Source organism: Ptychodera flava, chromosome 9, assembly GCF_041260155.1.
Source record: "Ptychodera flava strain L36383 chromosome 9, AS_Pfla_20210202, whole genome shotgun sequence".
Classification (NCBI taxonomy): domain Eukaryota; kingdom Metazoa; phylum Hemichordata; class Enteropneusta; family Ptychoderidae; genus Ptychodera; species Ptychodera flava.
The window spans coordinates 33,830,930-33,855,184 of NC_091936.1; the positions used below are offsets into that span (position 1 = coordinate 33,830,930).

A 24,255-nucleotide genomic window follows, 5' to 3' on the forward strand; every position below is an offset into this window, starting at 1 on the left:
TAATATGAATATTTATCAGTGACTGTGGGGGGAAAATTAAATAGTGCTGTTTGGGCGCTGTATTTGGTTACAGACCTGCACACGTGCAACAGCAAACACTGCTGCTTGAATGCGGACAAATTTTGTCAATGTTGCATGTGTGGGGGCCATTGCAGCTTGCAGTCTGAGCTGTTAACAAGTTCATCTCTGATATAATGACTAATTAATCAATCTTCACAGCTTTATACATCTGACATCAACTGCAGAATACACTGATCTATTGACATGCATTGCGATCTTTAGTTAGCTCTTTGAACACCAAAGTAAATTTTTTTGGCCTTTGCAGAATATAACGCTAACAACTTTTCCAGATCTGGACAATTTTTTTCAGATTTTCTCCCAAAATTTTTGTAAAAAATTACAGTGTCAAAAAGTTATGTCCATTATGTCCAAAACTACCAAAAAATTACAGAAAACTTAGTAAAAATTGGTGAAATGTTACACTGAAACGTTGGTGGGAAAATATTATAGCACTCAAAAGGTTGAGCACATTCATACTGTATCTACATGTCGCTGATGTCAAAAAGAAGCAATTAACCGAACATTAATATTAATCCTATTTGCCCTGAGGAGTTACACTTCATAATTACTCAACTGAGTTTAGTTAAAGTACACTCACCTTTTGATGAACTTGCTGATCAAACTACCTTCCTCATGTTTCATTTGATTCAATATTATCCATGCATGTCCTATCAAACAGTCTGAACATGGATGTTTAGTTTTGAAATATCAACACTAAACTTTACCGGTAATACTCATGTTATTTGCATTGAACTTGGATTTCTCATATTTTTGAAGGTGTCATCAGCATAAATGATACCTTCACAACATTCGACTTTTGGATCAATATCCCCTACCGGCAAAGCCGCTTGCCATTCAAACTTGAATAACTTATTTTCAAGCATATACATGTATGCTAGGACACAGTTTTAATTAAATATGTTTCAACACATTTTTCATCCGAAAATATGTCAGTGACAAGAACTACTGGATTTAATCACACTGATGATCTTGCAGTGTGACCGCATAAAGAGCCAAGACTTGAAAAGGTCGATAAAAGTGTTTATTACTTTGTTTTGTTAGCATTCTTTTTGACGTTAACATGGTCTGGACCATTCCGGAAAACTGAACGGAATGTTCGGCGATCTCCGAGCGGAAAATGAAAACTGATCCGCATCTGGTATACTCATATTTCTTGATTAATTAGAAAACTATGGGAATGAAACATAAATTTAGAAGTCTTACTGACGACGTTCAAAAGGTATGCAAAGCTATTAGCTGATGATATATTACACATGTACATCAGATTCATTTTAGTCACAGAAGATTACAGACAATCATGATGTGTCGTCATACATTGAAGTTAGTACATGTATGCATCGTTGTGGTGTTATTACAATCAGGTCAAATTAGAAATACTTTCAGGCAATATGCATTCTCCCAGCATATCAGCTATATATATGCTACCTGGTATGTCTAAGCATTTGCATAGAAAAGCCAGTGAGTCAAGCCTGTTGCAAAAAATAGACAATACGAATGTGACAGTCTTGGAAGCAAGATCTTTCTCTCAATATACAAAGGCCAACAGCAGTGTCTGTTTCTACCCAAAGCCATGGACTTCTAAATTAAACTTCCAATTATAGTTTCTCTTTCCCTGAGGCATACAAATTACATCTGTAATACCAAGACTGATTAACAAAGGCAAATCAATAAACTTTCTTCAAAGGATAACATTTAACATTTTTTGGGTAGAATTCAGTAAAATTTTGATGAACTTTCAGTCGCAAACTATTTTCTCAATTTATCAATTAATATGATAAGTCAACAGTTTAATTAATGCTCATCGATCATCCGAATATCAAAATGTTTTGAAATATCAAATGACACTTCTTACTCCTATTGTGAGTTTTAACTTAATTTGATGTGTAGTATATCCAGAGATGTGCAAGAAATATAGTGAAATGTATTAAAAAGTGGTTAAGTCAGTATTTATTCTGGTTCACAATTTGTGATCCTAGCCATCAACAGGTAACTACTTTTACATTCATCATTGCATTCTTTTGAAAACTGAATTTTAAGAACTTTTGGCATATTTTCTAATTTTTATCAATTTTCAATTTGAGAATACTAGGATTTCATGAATATTTGTCCTGTTCTTTGGCAGGTAAATCCATTCAAGTACTGCCTTCATTTACTCAGTTTGCTGGTTCTCTTCCAAAATTAGCCAAAATAATGATCTGTGGGCAGTTAACTGCAAATGAAGATATTTAACATGACCTAGTCACATTTTTTGGCACTAAAACCAGCAATGAACTCAAGTAGTGTGTAATATCTATGCTTGATGTGAAATGAAACAGTCAAGTTTAAGTGCTTTGTATACATCAAGGTTTTCAGTTTGCTACAAGCTGTGATCTTATTTTAAGTAATGTTGGTAAAAAACAGAAACTATACAGTCATGTTATTGCAAGTTTATAAATTCTACCTGAGTGCTGCTAAAGCTAAATGACAATTTGTTGCCAATTCTTTCAATATGTTTTACAACTGCAAATTAACATTAATGTCCTTTCTTCAATACATTAAACATCTCAGAGATTGTATGCATTGTTACAATACCCATTTAATCTAGTATTCCAAGAAAGTTACCGTTAAAAATTTACAAACTTATTCTGTAAAAGTGTTCAATGTTGGAAGAACTTGCTGGTTAAACTACATTACCCAGGTTTCATTATATTCTGTATGCATGTCACTAGTCTGAATATGACTATTAATATTTTTAAAACATCTATTAAAAGTTACTGTACACTAATCATCAGTATTTGTGTGAACTTGGCTTTTTCACAACAGTTGTTCTGCTGAAAGGAACAAAGGAACTTGTAACAACATTCAAGAGGTTTATCAGACTTTTTATTGAAACAAGCTCAAAAAGCTAGATTTTCTGGAGCTGACTCCCTGTGTTGCTTGGCTGGGGGCATTGTGCATAATAAACGTCGCTGCCATCTTGTTCCTTTTTATACCCCACCTGCCCCTTTAATTTCATTTACATCAATAAGTGTACAATGCACATAAATAGACATTACACAAATCATCTTCCATGTACAAGCTATGCAAAACAATTTTTTTTAGAAGAGACAGTAAAAATATCAGAATTTAATATACTAATTGACGGTGGCTGAAAACAGAATTGATGTTCTCATTATAATCTAGATCAAAGTTAATTATTTTAGGTTTTCCATTCTTCCCTTTACAACAGTGTACTCGTGTCAAGTATGCTATGAAAAACGAATCAACAGCTCAACTGCAAGGGTCCAGGTAATCAGTCATGGAGTTAATCATGAACTTAATGTCAATAACCTATCTGATATCAGTGATAATGACCAGATCTCACCAAGATAAGTCATCAGATACAGAAATGCAACAATAAACAGCATTAGTGTGATCAATGATTCTCAAATTTCAATTAGGAATTATACACCAAGGCTATGTGGCATTTTTTTCAGGAGTTTGGAGTATGTTCTTACAGAAGTCTATGGTGACCTTCATTATTCATTTACTAGTAGCAATACTAGACTTAATTAAGTTACAGGAGCTGCAGATACTAACTGCATAAAGGAGGTACATGTACAAGCACTTGTACCTCCATGATCAGGGTTCTATCCACAAGGGGATTTTCAAGGGTGGGACACCCTTCTATTTTTGGAGCAATCTATTCATATGTTACTAACGATGCAATAGATTACATTTGCACAACAAAATAATATGCAAATGATATATTGTTATGTAAATTACTGCCCCTCAAGTTTTTCCAAGCTGTGGAGAACACTGATGATATACCTGTATAAAACAGCTGCCAGGAAGAAATGAAAAGGGCATCAAGACCATGGTACTATGCCAGTCTTTTACACAATGTTCATAGTACATGAACGAAAGATGTGCTCTGAATAATACTGCGAAGCAAGCATACTTTTTTTAAGAACAGACACGATGCACACTACAAATAAATTACAAATGTGGTTTTGCCTCTGTTCAAAAGATAGTTTAATACTTGACTTTATTGGCCAACTTTCAATGATTGTGTTTACACATGCATAGGACATAAAGATGTTCATTTTTAATAAACATATTTCCCACAGGACTCATCACCGTACAACTCTGCTTTTCCTTGTGATCTCGCCTTTCATAGTGCACCAAAAAAATTATGTTCTTTTCCTTCGTGTAGAGCACAGAAATGCAAAGTTTCCAGCTTAATGACCACATCTATGTTTTCGTCTGACTGTACAGTGTGTAGGTGTTATTTCTTGTATTATTTAAGGTCACATTCCATCATACTATAATTTGAAATTGATCAAAAGTCGTCAATGTAGCTCCCTACATGAATGAGTTATGTAGAAAGAGCCATGTACATGCCCAGTACTTGTTTCTCATGGTGCTATTAACGTGACAGATCATGAAGGGGAAAGTGATGTGTAAATATTGCAGGTACTAGCAAGCGACTCATACTGGTGTATCTCACAAATTGTATGTCATGGACGTTAATGAAATCGACAGAAGCCCATTTGTCATTCACAGAACTAATGATAGGCAACTATAATAAAAATAGCAATAGCAAAGATAAAATGGAAAAGAGGTTTACAGTTTTAAATGTTTCCAGTGGTATGATGACGATACATCAATTGCTTTTCACTATAAATATTATCACAGAACATAATGTGTTTTAGTCCATCACACACATGGTTGCTTTCATTTTAAACTGTACACGCAACAAGCATTATCAATATTATTTCTGCTGGTTTTCAAATCAATTGAAACACATCATGCTGCTGTATTTTATACCACTGCAAATTCAACAGCGGTTAGTTTTGTCTTGATCACAAGGTGGGACGAGCTCCATAATCCACTGTGACATCGCTTACATAATAATACCAACAGATGTCTGTTACAGCTGGAGATGTAAAGTCATTCTGCGCATTAATAAAAACACGGTGGAGATATAGATGCATGCTGACGAACGCCACATACAGACTTCAAACTAATTTCAAACAATGGTCTAACACTGTAAGGTCTTTAGAAGTTTAAAGTAATTAGTCAAAGTGATCATTTGTATCCAAAGAAAATGTGCAACATGGTTGGACACTGTATCAGTGTAACATAAAATCTTTCTGTCCAGTACTGTACTGAAACGTGGCTGACATATGTTTGACCTTTGCTCCTAAAAAAACCATTTGACACACTGGGCTGAGTACTTAATCCATGAGCACACAATATGCTTACAAATTTGTCTTCGTGGAAAGTGTAGTTCATTTTCTTATCAGCTCAGCTTTACTATGTGTGCAAGTTGAATATAGATATACATCATACTTGTATCACACAGCCCTATACCTCATAAAAGTGTGTCTGTTGTTCGGTGAAATAAATACTTATCTCAAGACCCCCATGACAAAGTAGAGTTCTGTTGTCAATAAACAGAATACGGTTTAAATCAAGTACATGCAACTCAAAAAGAAGTATGAATCGGGTCTGTGAGAGGGCTATACATCTTTGAAAATTTTTTCAACTTTTTCACATCACAAAAATAAATACTGCTGCACTTTGCAATTGTAATAATAATACAGTTATCAGTCTAATGTCTGGCAGATTTTAACTTCAGAATCTAAATATTTTGATCAGTCAATTGTGACATCTGATCAGTATTCTTCAAGGTGTAAAAAATTCTGATGAAATCATATTGGGGGAAAGCAATCACAAGAAGTTTTTCATTAAAAATGATGATACGTCATGAAAAATAATATATCAGATACTACCAGGCACACCAGGGAGTTGACCTCAGTGTGATTATATGAAACCAAGCAGTGCACTCGATGGCATTCAAGTTATGAAATGCTACAGATAAAATATCATCATTGATAGTATAGGGCTTCTTCAGGGTTTTGGTAGAATGACAAGTCGTACAAGGTCACGTGACAGATGGAACATTTCACTGCATAAAAATACTCATTAATCAAATAAATTCTCTACAAAAGCTTATTACAGTTTTGTCCCAATATTTGGATGTGGTTGGCAGTCCATTGTGAATTAAACACAGACATTGAATTCACAGAAGAAAATGAACACGATGTTGGAAAAACATAAGACACAGGATCACCTCAAAGCCTGATAATTACTGCATACTAGCTACAAAAATTGAAGGACATTTACGGCTTTCACTGGCTTCAGTCAGGGGCTTCACCTTAGCCATTCACTTAACATTGGAATACTGTATCGGGGTGTCAGGACGCACTGTCACTGTAGTGGTTCATTGGATAATAGCCGGAACACAACGATCATAAACATGGAAAGGAATTTTAGGTTCGCTTATTGCAATTTGTAATTTCATAGCAAGCCAATTGATTTGGCTAGTAATAGTATGCACATTATTTTATTAATCGGGGTACGCACTATCAAATCACCCTTTTGTCTGCAGCATTCCATACCAACGTACTATTTTATATTTCATATTTCCGAAGCCATTCTGAAATATGCCAAAATGCCTTTGACGACTGAATACCGGTAAGTCTGTCCACACGACGGGACGTCCGTACACCGATACACTGAACAGTGTCAGTGCACAGTGTCCACACGGATGTATCACAGTACATACTACCGAATCGTAATTCGGCATGCAACAGCAGCACAACATAGGTGACATTTCCCTATTCCTCTCTTTGGACTTCGGCCGAATACAACGGAAGTCTATCAATTTAGAGAGGAACAGCAGACGCTTTGCATGGAAGACAGAGCTCTCTTTACCCAAGGAAAAAATAATGGGATAAAAAAATTCCGGAAACTTACCGATACGACGTGTCCACTGAAGCAAATCCTGATACCGGTGACTTGGAAGATGGCTGGCTGGTGGTGGACCCCCTATCTTGTTTATAATGCGGATGTTTTCAGTTACCGCTTCTGTTGAAAATCATCTGAAGCCTTCCGCTGAAACCTTGACGTTAAGTTTAAGCTACCTGAAAACGTTTACTGTTTCCGCCATCTTGATATATGTATCCAAGAATGGTGATAGATTACTAAAGAAGTGAAACGACCAGAAGTGAAACGACTGACAAATTGTGACTTACCTGAGAGGTACTATTGAGGGCGCACTTTTGAAATTAAGACAGTCCTGAAGGGACTGTGATTACTTTTAAGATTAGATACTGTCGTAATGGTATTGTTGTTTGTTTTGGATTAAAAACTGCGAATTTCGAAAATTGAGTTGAGTTATCTCAAAGACCCCTGTGGCAATTGACCAATCACAGCTTTCCTTTCGATGGCTTTATTTGATGTAGGCCCCTAATCATAAAATTATTAACTTAGTTATATCTACCATCATATTAAAAGCTCTTGAGTTCTGAGCTCAGACGTGGCATGTTTCAATATTCAAATTTTGAGTAGGCTCACAGTAATACAACAAGAGTACAAGGCAGGGATCAGCCAGGACACGTGGACTACCGTAAAATGTCGACAAGATAGTGAACTATTCGAAAATTCTCGGGTGCCTGTTTTTTAGTCGGGAAAACCTCACAATAGGACTTACCTTGTACACTAAGTTTTGCTTTAACAAGAATTGATCGGCATATGGGATGTAATAAGTATCGACAAAGTTTTATGGTGACTGTGATCGAATGGTATGCCCTGGTTGGCTATGGCAGTTTGACCTATTTACATAACCGATAGTAAATTGGGTCGTCCCCAATTTGGGAAATGTTGCCGCGAAAGTAGTTGGGAGACACTTTTACTACAGCAAGGCATATATTTTCATGTTAAACTGAGATTTTAAGTTATGAAGTAAAATAACCCAACAAACAGGCTTTGAAATTGCGAAAATATGAAACGGTCGACATATAGTTCAAATATGACAAGAGTAAACTTTTATACCACTTTCGTCTGTTATGCAATACATTGGAGATGAAGGGAAAATGTGGTTTAAGTTGATTTTTAAAAAAAATGTCTTTTATCGATAATGATAATTCTAAGCGTGGCGGGCGTTAAGATAGGTATTCTCACTTTATAGTCAAAATGGCGGAACCTTTCGATATATTTCAATCAGTAATCGAAAAGTGATTTATTACCACAATTTATACATGTAAAGAATAATAAACATTGCAATTGGCGTTCGTATCTGCTACAAGCTGTGTCGATAGAATTGTCAGCAGATCGCTTTTATTGAACAGAGTTGAAGGTTATTATTTTGAGAATACGTGAAGATCAACACCGATGTTAACCTTAGACTGTAAATCGAAATCATTTGACGTATAGTTGCACGAGAATACACTGACGGCAGTAAACGCCTTAAAAATAGAAAGCTTTAAACTTTTGCACATAATTTGCTCATCACGCAAACATTAAACCATTCTTTGCCATGACCAGGGATAAATATCAGTCGTTATCGTGCAAATGTTATATCGGAGAAAAAACGTCTCAAAGCGACCATATTTGCAATTCAACCTTGTCTAAATAACTGTATAAGAAAATTATATTTCCGATTTTATTTCATGGGCTTCAAAGAGAATCCTCATATGCAGCAGACAAGGAAAAGTAGAAAAAAATGAGTGTTAAATTGTTAACGCTGGGCGTTCTACTTTATGTGAGACCTAAAATGACAAGACAATATCTTTCATTGTGTCTCTTGTATCATAAAGTAATGTCTGATGTGCAGTTCTATCTGTTGCATTTGTCTATATATCGCAGACATGGTACTTTTTCTTGTTCAACGATACTTTTTATCGAAGGTCGATAATTACAGCGAAGATTATGAACAGTTTTATGTTGTCTTGTTTAATACAAGTGCAAACACATTTTGATTCTCTTGTACATACGCTGGATACCAACTGTCACCTTACCATTCTAATCTTTCTTGAAAAAAGCTAGATAATCTAATAATGTGTTGATTGGAAATATAAAAAATCGGGTACAGATAAGAGCACATTTTCGCGATACAGAGATTCTGATTTTCTTCCGCTCATTTTGTAAACCGTAACTGACCCTTTTAAGAACAAAGAGGCTTTACGATAATAATAAAAGAGCGACACCAAAAGGTCCATACACTTCGTGTAGTGTTTTAGTATATTGATGCATTAGAGCCTGATGCGTGAAGAGTGTACTCCGACTATTTCAGAAAAAAGTAATTTCCACATGAAATACATTTCATTTCGAATGATCCCTTGGGAGAAACATCGCGTGCTGATGGGCAAATCTGTGAGCATAACCCCCAGGAATCATAACGTTTCTGCGTATCTGATTCATTCAAATAGAACTAGGTCACTTGTTTGACTGCCCAAACACAGCAGAGCTGATCGCCTCATAAATTTTCTTCATCGTTGACGATAGAAGGCAGTGATTTGATTGATGTCCGATGGTCTTCAACGATCACTTGTTATTTTCATTTCTGACACTGCCATTGAGATGGTGTGAAGCTTCTATCATATATTCTTTTATTTCCATAAATTACAGTAAAATTATTGTGTGATCAGTCAACCAAAGTAAGTATGTAAGGATGACGTGTATTGTTGTTTGCCATAGTCTCTTCCATACATCTACGTACAAAGTTATCCACTGAGAGGATGAGCAAACATTTCAAAAGATTTATTTTCATCGATAGAAAATATGAAAATGAAATAAAAGAGGAATATTCACTTTAATGCGTAGTAAAATGTGTGTCTAAGAAAATTGACATGGTATACACTTGTAACCTTTGTCGACTTGAAAATGGGATGACGCACTGAACATTTTCCCGATTAAATGCTGGCAATTCAGCAAAATCCTGTTTCATGATTTCATATATCTCTTCGGCTGCAAACGATTCGCTGAGAGTCGAGTGCTACATCCAACAGACTACATTTTGTTTGCCCTACGGAAGACCAGAGATGTCGCTACTTGTTATTCGCAAATACAACAGTCCCATTCTATTGGGCTACGTGCACATGGTGGCGTGGTATATGATGTGGCGATGTCGTCTCACAGCTTTGCTTTTACACTGCGTCATTCTCGATTCATGTTGGTATTAATTCATATTTCCTTGAATTTCTAAAAAATGTGTATACTGCAAAGTATAAATCTCAGTCAAGCAATCGATCTCACTTAATTATCATTCTTCGCCAACAAATTTGCATGGACTTTAAGTTAAAAAAAACACTCTCTATTCATTTACTGACAGCTTCGAAATGTTTAACTTCAAAATTCAGTCATTGAAACTTAAAATTTTGCTATCATGGCTACATTCCATGACGCTAAAAAAGCACATCTATCGATACATCAACGAAATGATGTCTGTAAAACAAACTGCATACGTTTGCGTGGTGATTGTGAAACAGCGCCATCTTTGTGTATTTCAACGCTTTTTGTACAAAAAAACTATCACTACACGGGAATTAGAGGCAAGTCATCGTTGATGACACAGTCCCCACTTGTTAATAATGGGTACTTTGATTACATGTCCTCAGAGAGGATAGAGTCCTCTTCATTAATTAGGTCTGTGAAAAAAATACTTTGATACAGGTGGCGCTCAATGGCCAAGAATGAGTTCCATGGTGATGAAAACATAAAACCAATGTAGGCCACCATCCTAAAGTTCATAAAATGAGTCAACTAGGAATTAATCAACAGGATGTTGCAAAACATTTTTGCATACAATTCTAACACTTAACAGATTATCACTGGTACCATATTTCATAAGTTTGATGCAGTATTTACAACACTCTGAGATCAACATCTGTATCAAGTTTCATCACATTTGACGTTGTATTAATTTGTGGCTATATCACCCTAATTAGGAAAGTTCATTACTTATGCAATTACAAATTAATTAAAATGACACTGATAAATGTCTTTTTCAATGTTAAAGCAATGTGAACTTAACATCGGTTAACATCTGTATAAAGTTTCATGAATTTGATGCAGTACATTTCTTGACATATCAGCCTACTTACGAAACTTCAATAATTGACATGTTCTGCTACATGACGTGAAACAAATGACGAGCATATGTATGAAATAGGTCAATGTCAACTTTGAATGATACTGGTGGAAATATGTCTGAGTTATGGCTCTGTACATGAAAACATCGTAATAAAATGGCTGCCTAGCAACCATATTGGATCGTATCACATAAAAAATCGACGTACATATGTATGACATAGGTCAATGTCCTTGTACCAACTTTGAATAAAATCAGTTGAGATATGCCTGAGTTATGCCTCTGTATATGAAAAAATCGTAACAAAATGACCACACAGCAGCCATATTGGATCGTATCACAAAACATATTGACGTGCATATCTATGACATTGGTCAATCTCCTTGTAGCAATGTTGAATAAAATCGGTTGAAACATGTCTGAGTTGTGGCTCTGTACATGAAAAAATCATAATAAAATGGCCGCCTGGCGGCCATATTGGATCGTATCACAAAACAAATTGACGTGCATATCTATGACATTGGTCAATGTCTTTGTACCAACTTTGAATAAAATCACTTGAAACATGTCTGAGTTATGGCTCTGTACATGAAAAAATCGTAATAAAATGGCCGCCTGGCGGCCATATTGGATCGTATCACAAGGAAAATGACGTACATATCTATGACATTGGTCAATGTCCTTGTACCAACTTTGAATAAAATTGGTTGAAACATGTCTGAGTTATGGCTCTGTACATGAAAAAATCGTAATAAAATGGCCGCCTGGCGGCCATATTGGATCGTATCCCAAAACAAATCGACGTGCATCTGTATGACATATGAAGTAATCCTTGTACCAAGTTTGAATGAAATCGCTTCTTGCATCTCTGAGATATCTGTGTGAACGGACGGACGCACGCACGCACGCACGCACGCACGCACGGACATGACCAAACCTATAAGTCCCCCCGGACGGTGTCCGTGGGGAATTAGAGGCTATTCCATTGTCCTGCCACGGGGAGATTTTCCATGATCCAACGCTGTGAGAATTGTCCACGACACGGATTGACCGTAGGCACCAGAAACTGCTGATCCCGAAACCATTTATACTCTCCGCGATCCAAACATTTACCGGTTGATAAGTGAAGAAATGTTTTTGTCTGTAAAAGGAGGAAGATGTGGTGAAGATTTATACTACATATATACAGAAGTGAAGATGCGTGGTGTGTATGTCCTAGGAAATTTGAGAAAACACAAATACCCTTGGCACAGAGACTAGTTTTTTGATAAGATGCTGCAACCACACAACCATGGTACTTCATTCTAAATATCGAGTAAGTGATAAGAATTCTCTGTCTGTCTGTCTGTCTGTCTGTCTGTCTCTCTCTCTCTCTCTCTCTCTCTCTCTCTCTCTCTCTCTCTCTCTCTCTCTCTCTCTCTCTCTCTCACACACACACACAATGTAACAGTGTCACTTTGAAATCCACTTCACGTCTGTTGGTATTGGTCCACAGTTTTGCATGCATATTAGTAAGCTATATGCAAACCTTATGTCATATCATAATAAAAACTCACATTTACGTCATACGACCATTTCAAATCTTGTCTTTCTCTGGCTTCAAGAGTTATACATTCTGTCTCCGTAACCAAGTTAGTGTTTGCTACCACGGAGAGGCATATATGGTCATGTTGTAAATTGTTAAATTTGTTGAGGATGAAAATCTACATAAACGAAAAAAGATATCAGAAATCATATATTATATAGCACAGGAAATTGTGCTCAACCTATGAATATTGACAAAGGTTTTGATTGGGAAATTGTTGGAAAATAGCATTATAGTCTTCAAACTGGTCAAAATTCATCAAGTATTGTATATTTAAAGGGTAAACATCATGTGTAAAAAAATGTTACGAGGAATATTTCTTCTAGTACTGATCAGATTTTGTCGTATTAAGGCCAAAGGTGTCTTTTTTCTTGAGTTGAATGATACCAGTATGTGAGCTATCATGGCTTTTGTAACTGTTTAAACTTACTACACAGACAGTACACCAGTTGAACTGGTAGGCAGTACACATACCTGTGCCACCATTCCGTGACACGTGACCATAACTGGTGACGTGTTATCTTTCCGTCGGTACGTGTCAACGCATTGTCCACTCTCAGCGTTCTTTAACTGAAATCGATTAGAAATTCAAGAGTTTACAGAAGAGAAATTCCAGTATTCCCTCGATGTAAACTGTCACCAAAGACTTGGCTACATTTCTGTTCAATGCATACGCTTGTTCCCAAGACGCTTGTAGAGATGCTTGCAAGCTGCGTTTTACATTTGATAACCCCACTTCCGCCATCAACGAGTGTTTGAGTTATGGAAAGAAGTCAGCATGGGCATTACATGAGTTCAAGTTCATGCACTAAAATGACTACATTCTACATTTGGTCGTACCATTTTGGCAGTAGATGGGTCGTATGTTCGACAAGTACATGCATACAACACGATTGGGATTAATTTGGGATAATTGGATGGTGAAGTAATGTCGTTTTAATTTGCAAATGTAAGCTCATCTGCTTTTCTTTTTAAGTTATACACTTGTTTTTATGAGTAATTTGTAATATTGCAACATTCAGCTATCGGGCACCCAACACTTTTTGAGAAATTTGAACAATATGAAGATCCAATTCTCCCAAATTCAAATTAGTTCCAATCGTATTATACATACCAGGCATACATACATAAACGCACGCACGCACACACACACACACACACCCATTCACTCACTCACTCAATCAATTAATCAATTAATCACTAACTTAAACTCAATACCCAATGCTCAAACACACATACATGTGTATGCATTTGTGTGCGTAAAGACGTTTGTTTACTGGCGTGTAACAGAAATATAGTTCATCTTTTCCTGACTGACCGTTCCTATAATTTGAAAATCCAACGGTAGGGTGTGTTCTGGGTAGATGTTGTTCAGGTACCATTTGAAATTCTTGCACCCGAGAGCCTGCCTCAACTGTTTCCGGTCAGAGGTATCACCAAATTCTATGGTCTCGTAATTAGGATTAATGGCCATGTAGAAATACTTCATGCCATCCATCCACACATCCATCAATCTCATATTATTCCTGCTAATGGTAGAGCCTGGGTCTTTCCCATCTTTGTACTTGTAGGGAATGTGACTTCGGAAGACGTGTCCGACATGCGAACATGGCACAATTTCTAGGATGCCTCCGCACTGCCAGACCTATAGTCAATGTAAGGCAAGTCGTTGGAATTACACACTGCATCAAACGTATACAGTATTTGAAGAAAAATAAAAATAAACCAATGTCATAAACAAGGCCAATACAACAAAAGAGTCGCCGATCGGAACTGGTGCATTTTCTGAAGGAAATTCTAACAATCACGTGAATTTATATGCCACAATATTCCTTCCCTAATTGTGATTTAGATCTACGATTTTTTATGGGGGAGGGGGGGGGGTCAAAACTTACTTACCCGGAAGGATAATTCCAAATTTTCTGCTCCCCAAGTGTCAAATCCAGGATCGTATAAACCAAGATAACGAAAGTAGTTTTTGTCTATGGAGAATAGGCCGCCAGCTATCGTCGGAGTTCTGAAAATGAAAACGTTGACTTTAACCATAGACAGTGGAAAATGACCTTTTTCCTACTGTTTATATGCTGGAATTTGAAAAAGTATCACATAAATTTTGCCAATTTGGCTATATGAGTACAATAGTCTGGTGCAGGATTTTTGGCAATTTCAATTTCAGGAGGAAAATTAAATGCCTTTTTATTAAAAATCTACTGTAAGTTCGAATAATGTCGATGCATTGTAAGGTGGGTCTCTTGTTACATTTTAAACCAACGTTTACGGTTAAGTTGTTGGAGCATAGGCAGTGGAGCTGTCTTCCGCTCCATTGTCTATGGTTAGAGCACTACTGAATAGTTCACTAGCACTCATTTCTGATAGAAAGAAGAAATTTTGTAGCGGCCCATTTTATTCTTCTCTGCCAAGTGGTGACACCGAAGATATTTGTTGACGATCACTCCTTCAACGAGTTTCAAGAAGTTGAACGACATCGCTAGCAAGAAACAATTACATGTAGTCAAGCAATGTCAATAGACAATGACTTTATTTGTTGTAGAATTTTTACGGATGTACCGACAATATAACTTCCTCTTTTGGACCAAAACTGTTGTTGATGAAATCAGCAGAGAAACTTAGGAATTATGGACTATCTACTTGTACACTTGGGACCTTTAGCTATAGACCATTTGAAGACTCGCATGCAGGTACGTTTTTTCCGAAAGTAGACGATGGAAATTCCTACATACACTGACTTATACGTTTGAGATAACCGAAACTGGAAACTACTTCCAGTTTCAAAGAACAAAAGAGCAATTTTCTCTGCAAACAGCATGTTCGCGAAATTGCTAAACGGTGCAAACTGAATGAAATCTACACATTTCACGAAATTCTAACTCACCATCAACTACGTTACTTAAGAAACATACATTGAAAAAAATTCCCCATACAGGGCTGTCCGTACCGGCCCACCTCAGCAATATGGGTGATAACAGAACATTATATTTGCCTCTACATTACCTCATCGGTTTGCTTTCGTCATCATCCAGGCGATCCCATTCTCGATCCGGAACGTCAAACCATTTGAATTCCAGCCACCAACCGAAGCCACCGACCTTCTGGTTATGCCTCCCCGTCAAAAACGAGTACTGGAAGTTACGATCGCTGATAACATCGATAACAGGCGCCACCACCGATGTCCTGCATTAGGGGAATCCAACATTTGTTTGAAACGTGTTGATTTCACACTTTCACATTGTTGATTCAACCATCATAAGCTAATAACATTTCAGTTGACAAATATTGGGTGAGATCAAAACAAAATTATCTTATCGTATCGCCTTTTATTTCATATTCATTTCATTAATTTTTTAAATAAATTTAATGATGTGAAAACAAATAACTTTAAATGAATAAATAGAGACGTAATTAAATAAAAATATGATAATAATAAAATATTTTATTTTCACGGTGATCTCATCGCATACAAGAGGAAATTGGGTTTAATGTATTTCAATCTGGTAAAGTTGTCTTAACCAATTCGATGACGTAGTGAGCATACATGTCTGATGACTTTATACACCCCTCTTTCCTTATCTGCTCAATATGTAGGCGGGGGTTGAAGATACATTTGCAAACCAACCTCCCTGGAGTGTGATTTATTAAGTTTCATTAAGGTAGGCTTCTCTTATACTATTAATCTGTCATTAGTGACGCTTAATTACAGCGATTTGTTTTCCCTTAAAAGGGTAATTTAATAACGCTGCAGGAAAATATTTACATGTTTTACATAAAGCATTAAACTTTTAAACTTTAGAGAATGCGTTAACTTTCATTTTTTGCCAAGAGAAATGAAAGCAATCTCCCTGGCCACGTGTTTGAAATGCAAGCATCAAGCCAAGCAGACGTACAGTGAATTTTTCCCCTTTTGTTCAGTATTATAGACATGTGACAATAGAAACGATGTATGCCACTCAACGAAACATACAGAATGACCCATTATTCACATACAACTACTGCCCAACCTTTCACGCTGTTACCATGGAAACGCGTTCTTACCTATCTCTGGCGATTTCTGCCATCAGTGGTTCCAGCCAGCCGTTGTTACATTCGCAGTGAGAGTCGAGAAAAGTGACGACTTCGGCTTTAGCTTCCTCGACACCTATCAGCCGTCCTCGGATCAGGCCCACCCTTTCTCCGGTCCGTAAGACTCGTGTTGGCACGGGCAGAGAGGCCACGTATTCGTCCAATTCGTGCTGAAGCCAGTCTGTGCATGTTCGTGTACAGTTATTGTTAACAGAAGCCACAAATTAGCTGATATTATTTGATGGAACACGATTGGAACTAATTTGGAAGAATAGGACCTTTTACAAATGAAATTGTTCAAATTCTTATCAAAAGTGTTAAGTGCCCTACAATATTACAAATTACCCATAAAAACGAGTGAATTGCAAAAAAGAAAAGTAGACGAGCTTAAATTTGCTGATTAAACCAACATTGCTACAATATCATATTCTCCCAAATTAGTTCCAATCGTGTTATATTCTCAATTTTGTGGAATTACCTCTATCGAAACAAATTAATTGGATGAGAGTGCCTGAACTGTCTGGCCCCACTTTTTAGCGTTTTTATTTTCGCATGATCTAGAAAAACGGCAATCGACTAGTTGCCAATGGTTCGAAATATACATTCGCAAATTTAGTTCTTTTGCGCCCAGTAAAAACAAACTGAACTGAAGTTTTCTTCTGGACTTCTTGGTCAGATCGGATGAAGATCTCAATTTCCTGATGTAATTTCGTGAACTTAAAACAGAAATCTCACTAAATTCATCAGAATTGAAATATATGAAATATGAAAAAACTGTTGTCACTTACATTTCTCAGGGACGCTGGCATCGTCAACGAGTAGAATTTCCTCCAAAAGATGACGCGGTGACCGTTCTATCACGGTGATCACTGTCCGAAGTAAGGTGCTCCAAGCCTCGTTGTGGAATACAATAATTACACTTGTCTTTGGCAAGCCGCCATTAGGATATGCTCGGGACAGACAGCTGTATTAAAGAAAATGCACGGATGGCCGTTGAAAATGTGTATTGATTTCCGTTGATTAATTGACCTGAACAGTTGCAATACCCCATATTTTGTCGGCAGTCCGTTTGAAGTTCCTGGCACCGGCATCACAAGAATATCGTGTCACATCTTCGTGCTTTCAATCATCATGACGTGTCATTTTTTACAACTGCAGCTAGTTCGTGGTATAAAATGTGTTTTCGTTAATAACACTCATTTTAGTTGATTTATACAAATACATACAATAAAATGGTGTTTGAATAATGATATGAGCGTCTAACTACGTTCACATACCCCGTGAGTCGAGGGTCTACACTACGTTGCATTTCAAAGTTGAAATTGTCTCACCTGCTTGGTCTCGAGTCTGGTAATGTCCTGTTCAAAGCAATCTTATCGCTGGCAACAATGTTGAATTCGTATTGTTTAAACGTCATCTCATTGAGATGTTCTTCCTCTTTGGTCAGCACCACAGCTTTTCCCATCTCACCGTGACCGTCGTGAGGCCAAGGATTTCCCGGAGGTCGATACCCCAGTTTCGGTACCTTGACGACGGTCTCTTCGGGGATTATCGGCTTCTGTTCGGCCACACCATCGGCAGGTTGCTGTTCGGCAAATTGTCGCTGTGGTGGTGGTTGCTGATCAGCATTCTGCTGCTGCTGCTGCTGCTCTTGCTGCGATCGCGATTGCAGTGCTTGTTCATTTTGGTTCAGTTGTTGTTGTTGTTGTTGTTGTTGTTGTTGTTGTTGTTGTTGTTGTTGTTGTTCTTGCTGCTGTTGCTTTGGTTGTGCCGGTGAATGCTGAATATTATTCCTCTCATCTTTCACCTGACTCTGTGGTTTCACTTGTTGCTGTTGTTGCTCCGCATCGCGCTGCCCATTCTCGTCTTCCAATTTCCGTGCCTGCTGCGCTGCAGGGTCATCGACCTTTTGCTCACTTTGATCATTACGGCTTAGCTGTGAAAGCAAATTTTGTCCCACCTTGTTCATTTTTTGCTGCCCTGAAAATAGCAGCAAATAAAGACGATTAACATTTTCTCTGTTTGATCAGATCGTTCTCAAAGCAAATGCCTGACAGAAACTTCTTTATCTTGATTTAAATTCGAAGGATTTCAGTATCATTACAACCTATCATAATACTTGTCTCGACTTCAAAGTTAATTTTAATGCTTCATGAAGTGTTCATGCAAACTTAACGGTGGAAATTCAATTACACCAGTAACGTTTTGATCAGAACTTGATCGTCTTCCAACTGGTACTAAATGATGGGTGTTTGACTCATAAACTTCTATATTCTACACCTACTGCCGTAACCTATGGGAGTTACCCATAATATATCTAAAAAAAAACAGAACAGAACCAATAGAAGGACACCACTAGGTTGCGTGCATGTCTGTAAAATGGTTCTGTTTGATGCTCATTTTAATTTGCTTGGACATGCTTTCATGCCACGTCGACCATTCTCGCCGTGTCAAAATGCATGACCTGAAATGACCTCCACTAGCCCAATAGACGACTGTACCTTTACTTGACAAATATGGTGTAGCTCTCTGCCAAATGCGCCGCTTAGGTTGCTGGTAAAACAGCCATTCTCAACTCACATACTCAAAATGATTGGTGACAAACAATTTATAAAGTTACTAACCAGTTTTGATGTTATTTTTGCCTTCCTGGCTTTCTTTCGCCATGCGTTCATTTTCTTGTCTCTTAGCGTCTTCTTCGTCAAGTCGAGTGATATCTTCCCGTATAAATTTCTGCAACAGATATTCATCTCTTGGTTTTTCTAGAACTGCTTCTTCAAGTTCACTCTTTTTCTCAATTTTGACATCAGGCACATCTTTAGCGTTCATTTTAATGAGTTCTTCATCTATGAATTTTTTCAACAAATACTGACGCTTCTCCTGCACTTCCACATCTTTTTTCTCTTTGAAATGCGAGTCTGCCAACTGCTGCTCGGCGAGGCCCCTCTGTACCGCCCTCCGTTCCCGCGCATGACCGCCGTCGAAAGCGGCGCCGAAGTCGTCCTCAGTTCTTACGAAGAGTTTCTCGTCCATGCGTCTGCTATCCCCCGCGTCACCTTGGATACCAGGACCGACGTTCGTGAACTGAAAGATTAGGACGAGATCGAACATACTCCATGCTAGTGACGTCAGCAGCACGATCTTGCAGCAGTACCGTTTTCTCCGTGACATATTTCAGCATCGAAGAGCAGAATGTCGTATTAAGCAAACACTCTTTCCAGCCGTCAAAAAGTGTTCCTCAGTCAGCTGATCATAGGCCACCCGCAGAATCATATATTAATCCGCCACCGCTGGACTAAACCTGTTCACATCGATATAGCCATATATGATTCTCTGCAGTGGGTTTCTGACGATGACTTCGAGTATGCGCTATATAGACAAAATCAGAGAAGTAGATTAGCTGTACAAATAACTGGATATGTTTATAAATTTCTAAGTACTGCTTTCCCTTTTGTACACACAATACGCGGATTTTGTATTTCTATGCGATAGAAGTGAATGAGTTGATGAATTATTTACACAGAAAAAACCAGCGAACCCCTCTTTAAATTCGTTTCTTTTTTCTACTACATTACAACTGTTATTATTGGACATGCCTATCAATTGTCCCTTTGTTCCTCGTTGATTGATATCATATTTTTTGTCCTTTCACAAACCCACACAAATGACGCTTCGAGAGCTGAGCTTGGCAGGGCGCTTGTTGACGAGGCTGACGTAGTAGGCCTACATTTTGAGACAAAATTAGAACAACATATGTTACAGCAGTGGTTCACCAAAATGGAGGCAAAACCAAGTATGGTCAATTAGGATGGCAAAAATCAACACGGGACACGTCAAACGTTTGCAGGGTAAACTTTGAATTGTTGGTACCGACAATCATAACATGTAAAAAATGCGGGCGCCTTTGTCACCGTATATGACATTAGTGGATCTATTGAAATTTAGGAAAAATTTCAAAGAGCTTGGCAAATTGTCGACTTATAGTGATGCTACATCTGTAGTAGTTTGATCACATATTTCGGCAGCTCGCGCGAAACTATAACAACTTCCGATCTATTTATGAATAATATCGTTTTTATTTGTGGTATTAGTGAGAGAGGTCAGCTGATTCGCTCCACTCAATGATTTGGCCAACGTGTCATTTGTGTGGAGTATCATAATGCAAAGGAACCTATCGCAACCAAAGCTTGAACGCAAACATTGAAAAAAATGGAGCAGATTTCAGATCCTTGATTTTTCAAACTTACCGAAAGTGCCTGGCCTTGGTGTCCCTTCATCGAATGCTACTTGTTCACTCGACTTAACATTCTTCAGATATCGGCATAGGGGGCAGTATTTCCCGGGCTACGATCGATGATAACGTTTTACCAAGGTTACTGATGTGTTGACACGGTGTAGTCTGGGATAAGCCTCTTCTGAAAAAGTCGCTGAATCATGTGATGTTTGTAATAGGTTGGCTTTACCAAGCCATGCAGGACTTCATCGCCAATCAGCTGTTAAACAGCGAAAAGGACGTCACCACCGGTTGGATGTGTCGAAACATGAAAACATGTCGACACTACAGAGTGGAGTCCAAATGTAAATGCAGTTGGACTGCGTCAGCTTGCGACACGTTGAATGGTTGCTAACGCAACGCGACAGCTTGTCACTCCAGATGAACTATCGCGTTCTTTGATGACAAGTTGAATAAACTGTCACTGTTGCTATGTGGGACACCATTACGATGCACTTGAAGTTTCAGTTTTATCCTTTGTATTAAAAATGTCATGCTGAAAATACTATTTCTTTGCTAAAATTTATAAATTTTCTGCTCCATCACTTCGAGATGTAGATGCAGAGGAGCATTGAATGAATGCTTTCGCTTCTCGTTTCAAGTGAAATCAAAGTAACATGCAATATGACACAGTCTGCACGGTAACACAATTATGATCCTCGCGTTGCCATCTCTTGCGTGTTTTCCTGACGTAGATTGCACTTAGGGAGCGTTCAGTTAATATGGCCGGGGGTGGGCCGGCAAATTCTTCTTGCGCATCAGTCAAACTAAGTGACCCCCCTACCCATCGCACCAAAAAATTGATGACCCCCCTTTTATAATGACAAAAATTTCATGACCCCCCTACATTGATTGAGTAACGCTGCAGACACAAACACCTCTGGAGGGGGATGGGGCGATAGAATAAAAAAATAAAAGATTTTCAGATTATTTCAAATGACCCTTACAAACTCACAAAGTGTTAATGTTCAAATTTCCACTTCTGACTTGCTATAATTTTGAAATTACCCTTCAAAGGGATTCGACAGAAATTACAGGTGGATCGCAATATTTTTGCGCAAGCGTGTGTGTACAAAATTTTGATATTTGGATTTTATTGATAATCAGCTGTTGATAATGTTGATTCACTTTACATGGTAGTCAATGAGAAAACTATTTAATCCTTTTTCAATACAAAACTATATCTATGCGTTTATAGATATTTGATAATTGACATAAATGTACTTAATTGGAATAGGGTTGTTACAACTGGCATGTGGACAAAAAATTTCACCAAAAATGTTCATCCACTATACATGGGAGTCTATGATAAAATTGTGAATAATTTTTTTCCATTAAAAAACTTGCTATACTTACGCATATACAGACGTTGAACAATTATCATAATTGTACTTGATTAGAATATGAACGTTGAAGGTGCATATTATGTGTACAAGAAATCTGATTTTGGAATTTCACTGAAAATGTTCATACATGAGAAAACTATGAATAATTTTTTCCAATACAAAAATAGGTAAATCTGTGTAGTTATGTACTCTCAATTATAAATATTAATGTATTTGGTTAGACTAGGCTGGTAACAAATGGATGTGTTCGACAGAAATTGGATTTTTGAATTTCACTGAAATGTAGATTCACTGTACATGGGAGTCTATGAGAAATCTATGAATAATTGTTTTCCAATACAAAAATATCTAAATCTGTGTATTTATAATTCATTTTAAAGTACTTGGTTAGACTAGGATGGTTAAAGGTTGATATGTGTGCAAGAAATTGGATTCTAGAATTTCACCTTAATGTTGATTCACTATACATTGGCGTCTATGAGAAAACAATGAATTATTTTTTTACAATGCTAAACTAAATTAATTTGTGTTTTTAAAGGTGTTTGATAGTTGATACAAATGTACTTGATTCAAATAGGGTATTTGAAAGTTAAGATGTCGACAACAATTATGATATTGGAATTTCACCTAAAAGTATAATTTCAATTTTCATGGTACTAGTAGTCGACAGGTAACTGTTAAACTGTTAATATCCCTGACAAAACTTGCTATACCTCTAATATGTAAGTAATAGGATTGTTCATTGCCCTCAGTTAGCTCGATTTACAATAAGACAAGCCTCAGAGTTGCCAAGTCAAGATGTTCATGTGACAGATAATTATACTTTTGTTCAGATTTACAGTTAAATGACTTCAGAGAATGAAATCATGCAACGAATCATTTTTATCTCCCAGAATATTTCTGAACACTGAAACTGCTTTTTGACGGGACGGATACTTATGAAACAAAGTGTTTAAGGTGACCCCACTGAATTTTGCCGTCCCATCCCCGGCCATAATAACTGAACGCTCCCTTATGGTAGTTTTCTTGAAGTCTTGAACAGTCAGTGGACCCATGGGCAAGTCGTGAGGATTGTCAAAGCCGATAGACTTTCAATGCCTCCTCGCACTTATTTCTCTACTATTTATTTATTTATTTATTTATACTGACATCCAACAGGCGAAGCCAAATGACTGGATGCAGTTATTACTGATCACCGTCTTCTGCGGGGACTAGCTAGCGAGACGGAGACAGTGAGCTGTAATGCAGTCGATAACGGCGATAATAAATGTTCATGAAGGGAGGTTGTACAAAGGGTTTTAAAAAAGTGTCATGCATATTGCATATTACCGCATCGTGAAATTAGATTTTATGGATTTTTAATGAAAATTAAGAGCATTACCGTGAGTGAAAGCTGCAGGATGCACTGCCGCTGGGGATATTTGCGGAGTGTTATAATCACAGGCGTGATGTTGTCTGGGTAGTTTCTATAAGTGTAGTTTATGCTACGTTCCGACGTTCTCGTCCGAGAACGTCGCGTCGGAACGTAGCATAAACTACACTTGTAGAAACTACCCAGAAAACATCACGCCTGTGGTTATAATGCTATCTTAGAGTCAACAGACTGACAGATGTCGACAAAATTACATCAAAACTGGCCCTATAATCAGTATCGTGCAGGGTAAATAAGTAATTTACCAGGCACAAGAAACAAATTGAAAATGACAATGACAATAGGATAACCTTCAACTACTGATAATTAGGGTTACCTTGAGTCTGGAATGAGTAAACTTGACCTGTTGGCAGGCTTGACTCTTGCCAAGGTTGACTCAAATTGTCACGCTCGTAGTTAGGGGAATTACGAGTTGAGGTACCAGTCTTGATCGTAATGCTTTCAGTAACTGAAGCTGACACTCCAAGATGTAGATTGTAACACAACCTTGTACTTTATTTCAAGATGGCGACCGTGTCGTTCACCGTCCAAGGTCTGATCTCAAGTCCTCTAGTCTAAGCTCTC

The 24,255-nt window shown here is 37.5% G+C and overlaps 2 protein-coding genes across 5 annotated transcripts in view; both read right to left on the reverse strand.

Annotated features, from left to right (window-relative positions):
• The window catches only part of LOC139140761 (polypeptide N-acetylgalactosaminyltransferase 1-like), a 45,552-nt gene extending 38,459 nt beyond the window's left edge, over positions 1 to 7,093 (reverse strand). The window contains exon 1 of the mRNA XM_070710156.1: positions 6,865 to 7,093. The gene's annotated coding sequence lies outside the window, so the exon portion shown is untranslated. The remainder of the gene's footprint in view (positions 1 to 6,864) is intronic.
• A 2,540-nt stretch (positions 7,094 to 9,633) lies between these two features.
• On the reverse strand, positions 9,634 to 24,230 carry LOC139140764 (polypeptide N-acetylgalactosaminyltransferase 1-like). 4 transcript variants are annotated; one of them, XM_070710162.1, is made up of 13 exons: positions 24,008 to 24,230; positions 20,888 to 21,055; positions 19,265 to 20,009; positions 17,972 to 18,620; positions 17,429 to 17,604; positions 16,614 to 16,821; positions 15,576 to 15,755; positions 14,463 to 14,580; positions 13,882 to 14,208; positions 13,038 to 13,133; positions 12,535 to 12,681; positions 11,955 to 12,119; positions 9,634 to 10,439 (listed from the first exon to the last, which is right to left on the reverse strand). In XM_070710162.1, exons 3-13 carry the CDS (start codon positions 19,809 to 19,811, stop codon positions 10,434 to 10,436), a joined length of 2,619 nt encoding a protein of 872 aa, XP_070566263.1. In that variant the 5' UTR covers positions 19,812 to 20,009; positions 20,888 to 21,055; positions 24,008 to 24,230; the 3' UTR covers positions 9,634 to 10,433. The 4 variants fall into 4 exon arrangements, with proteins under 4 accessions (XP_070566263.1, XP_070566261.1, XP_070566262.1 ...); XM_070710160.1 differs by having other exon boundaries at positions 20,888 to 21,133; XM_070710161.1 differs by lacking the exon at positions 24,008 to 24,230 and adding an exon at positions 20,237 to 20,363 and having other exon boundaries at positions 20,888 to 21,691.
• Positions 24,231 to 24,255: the final 25 nt, after the last annotated feature.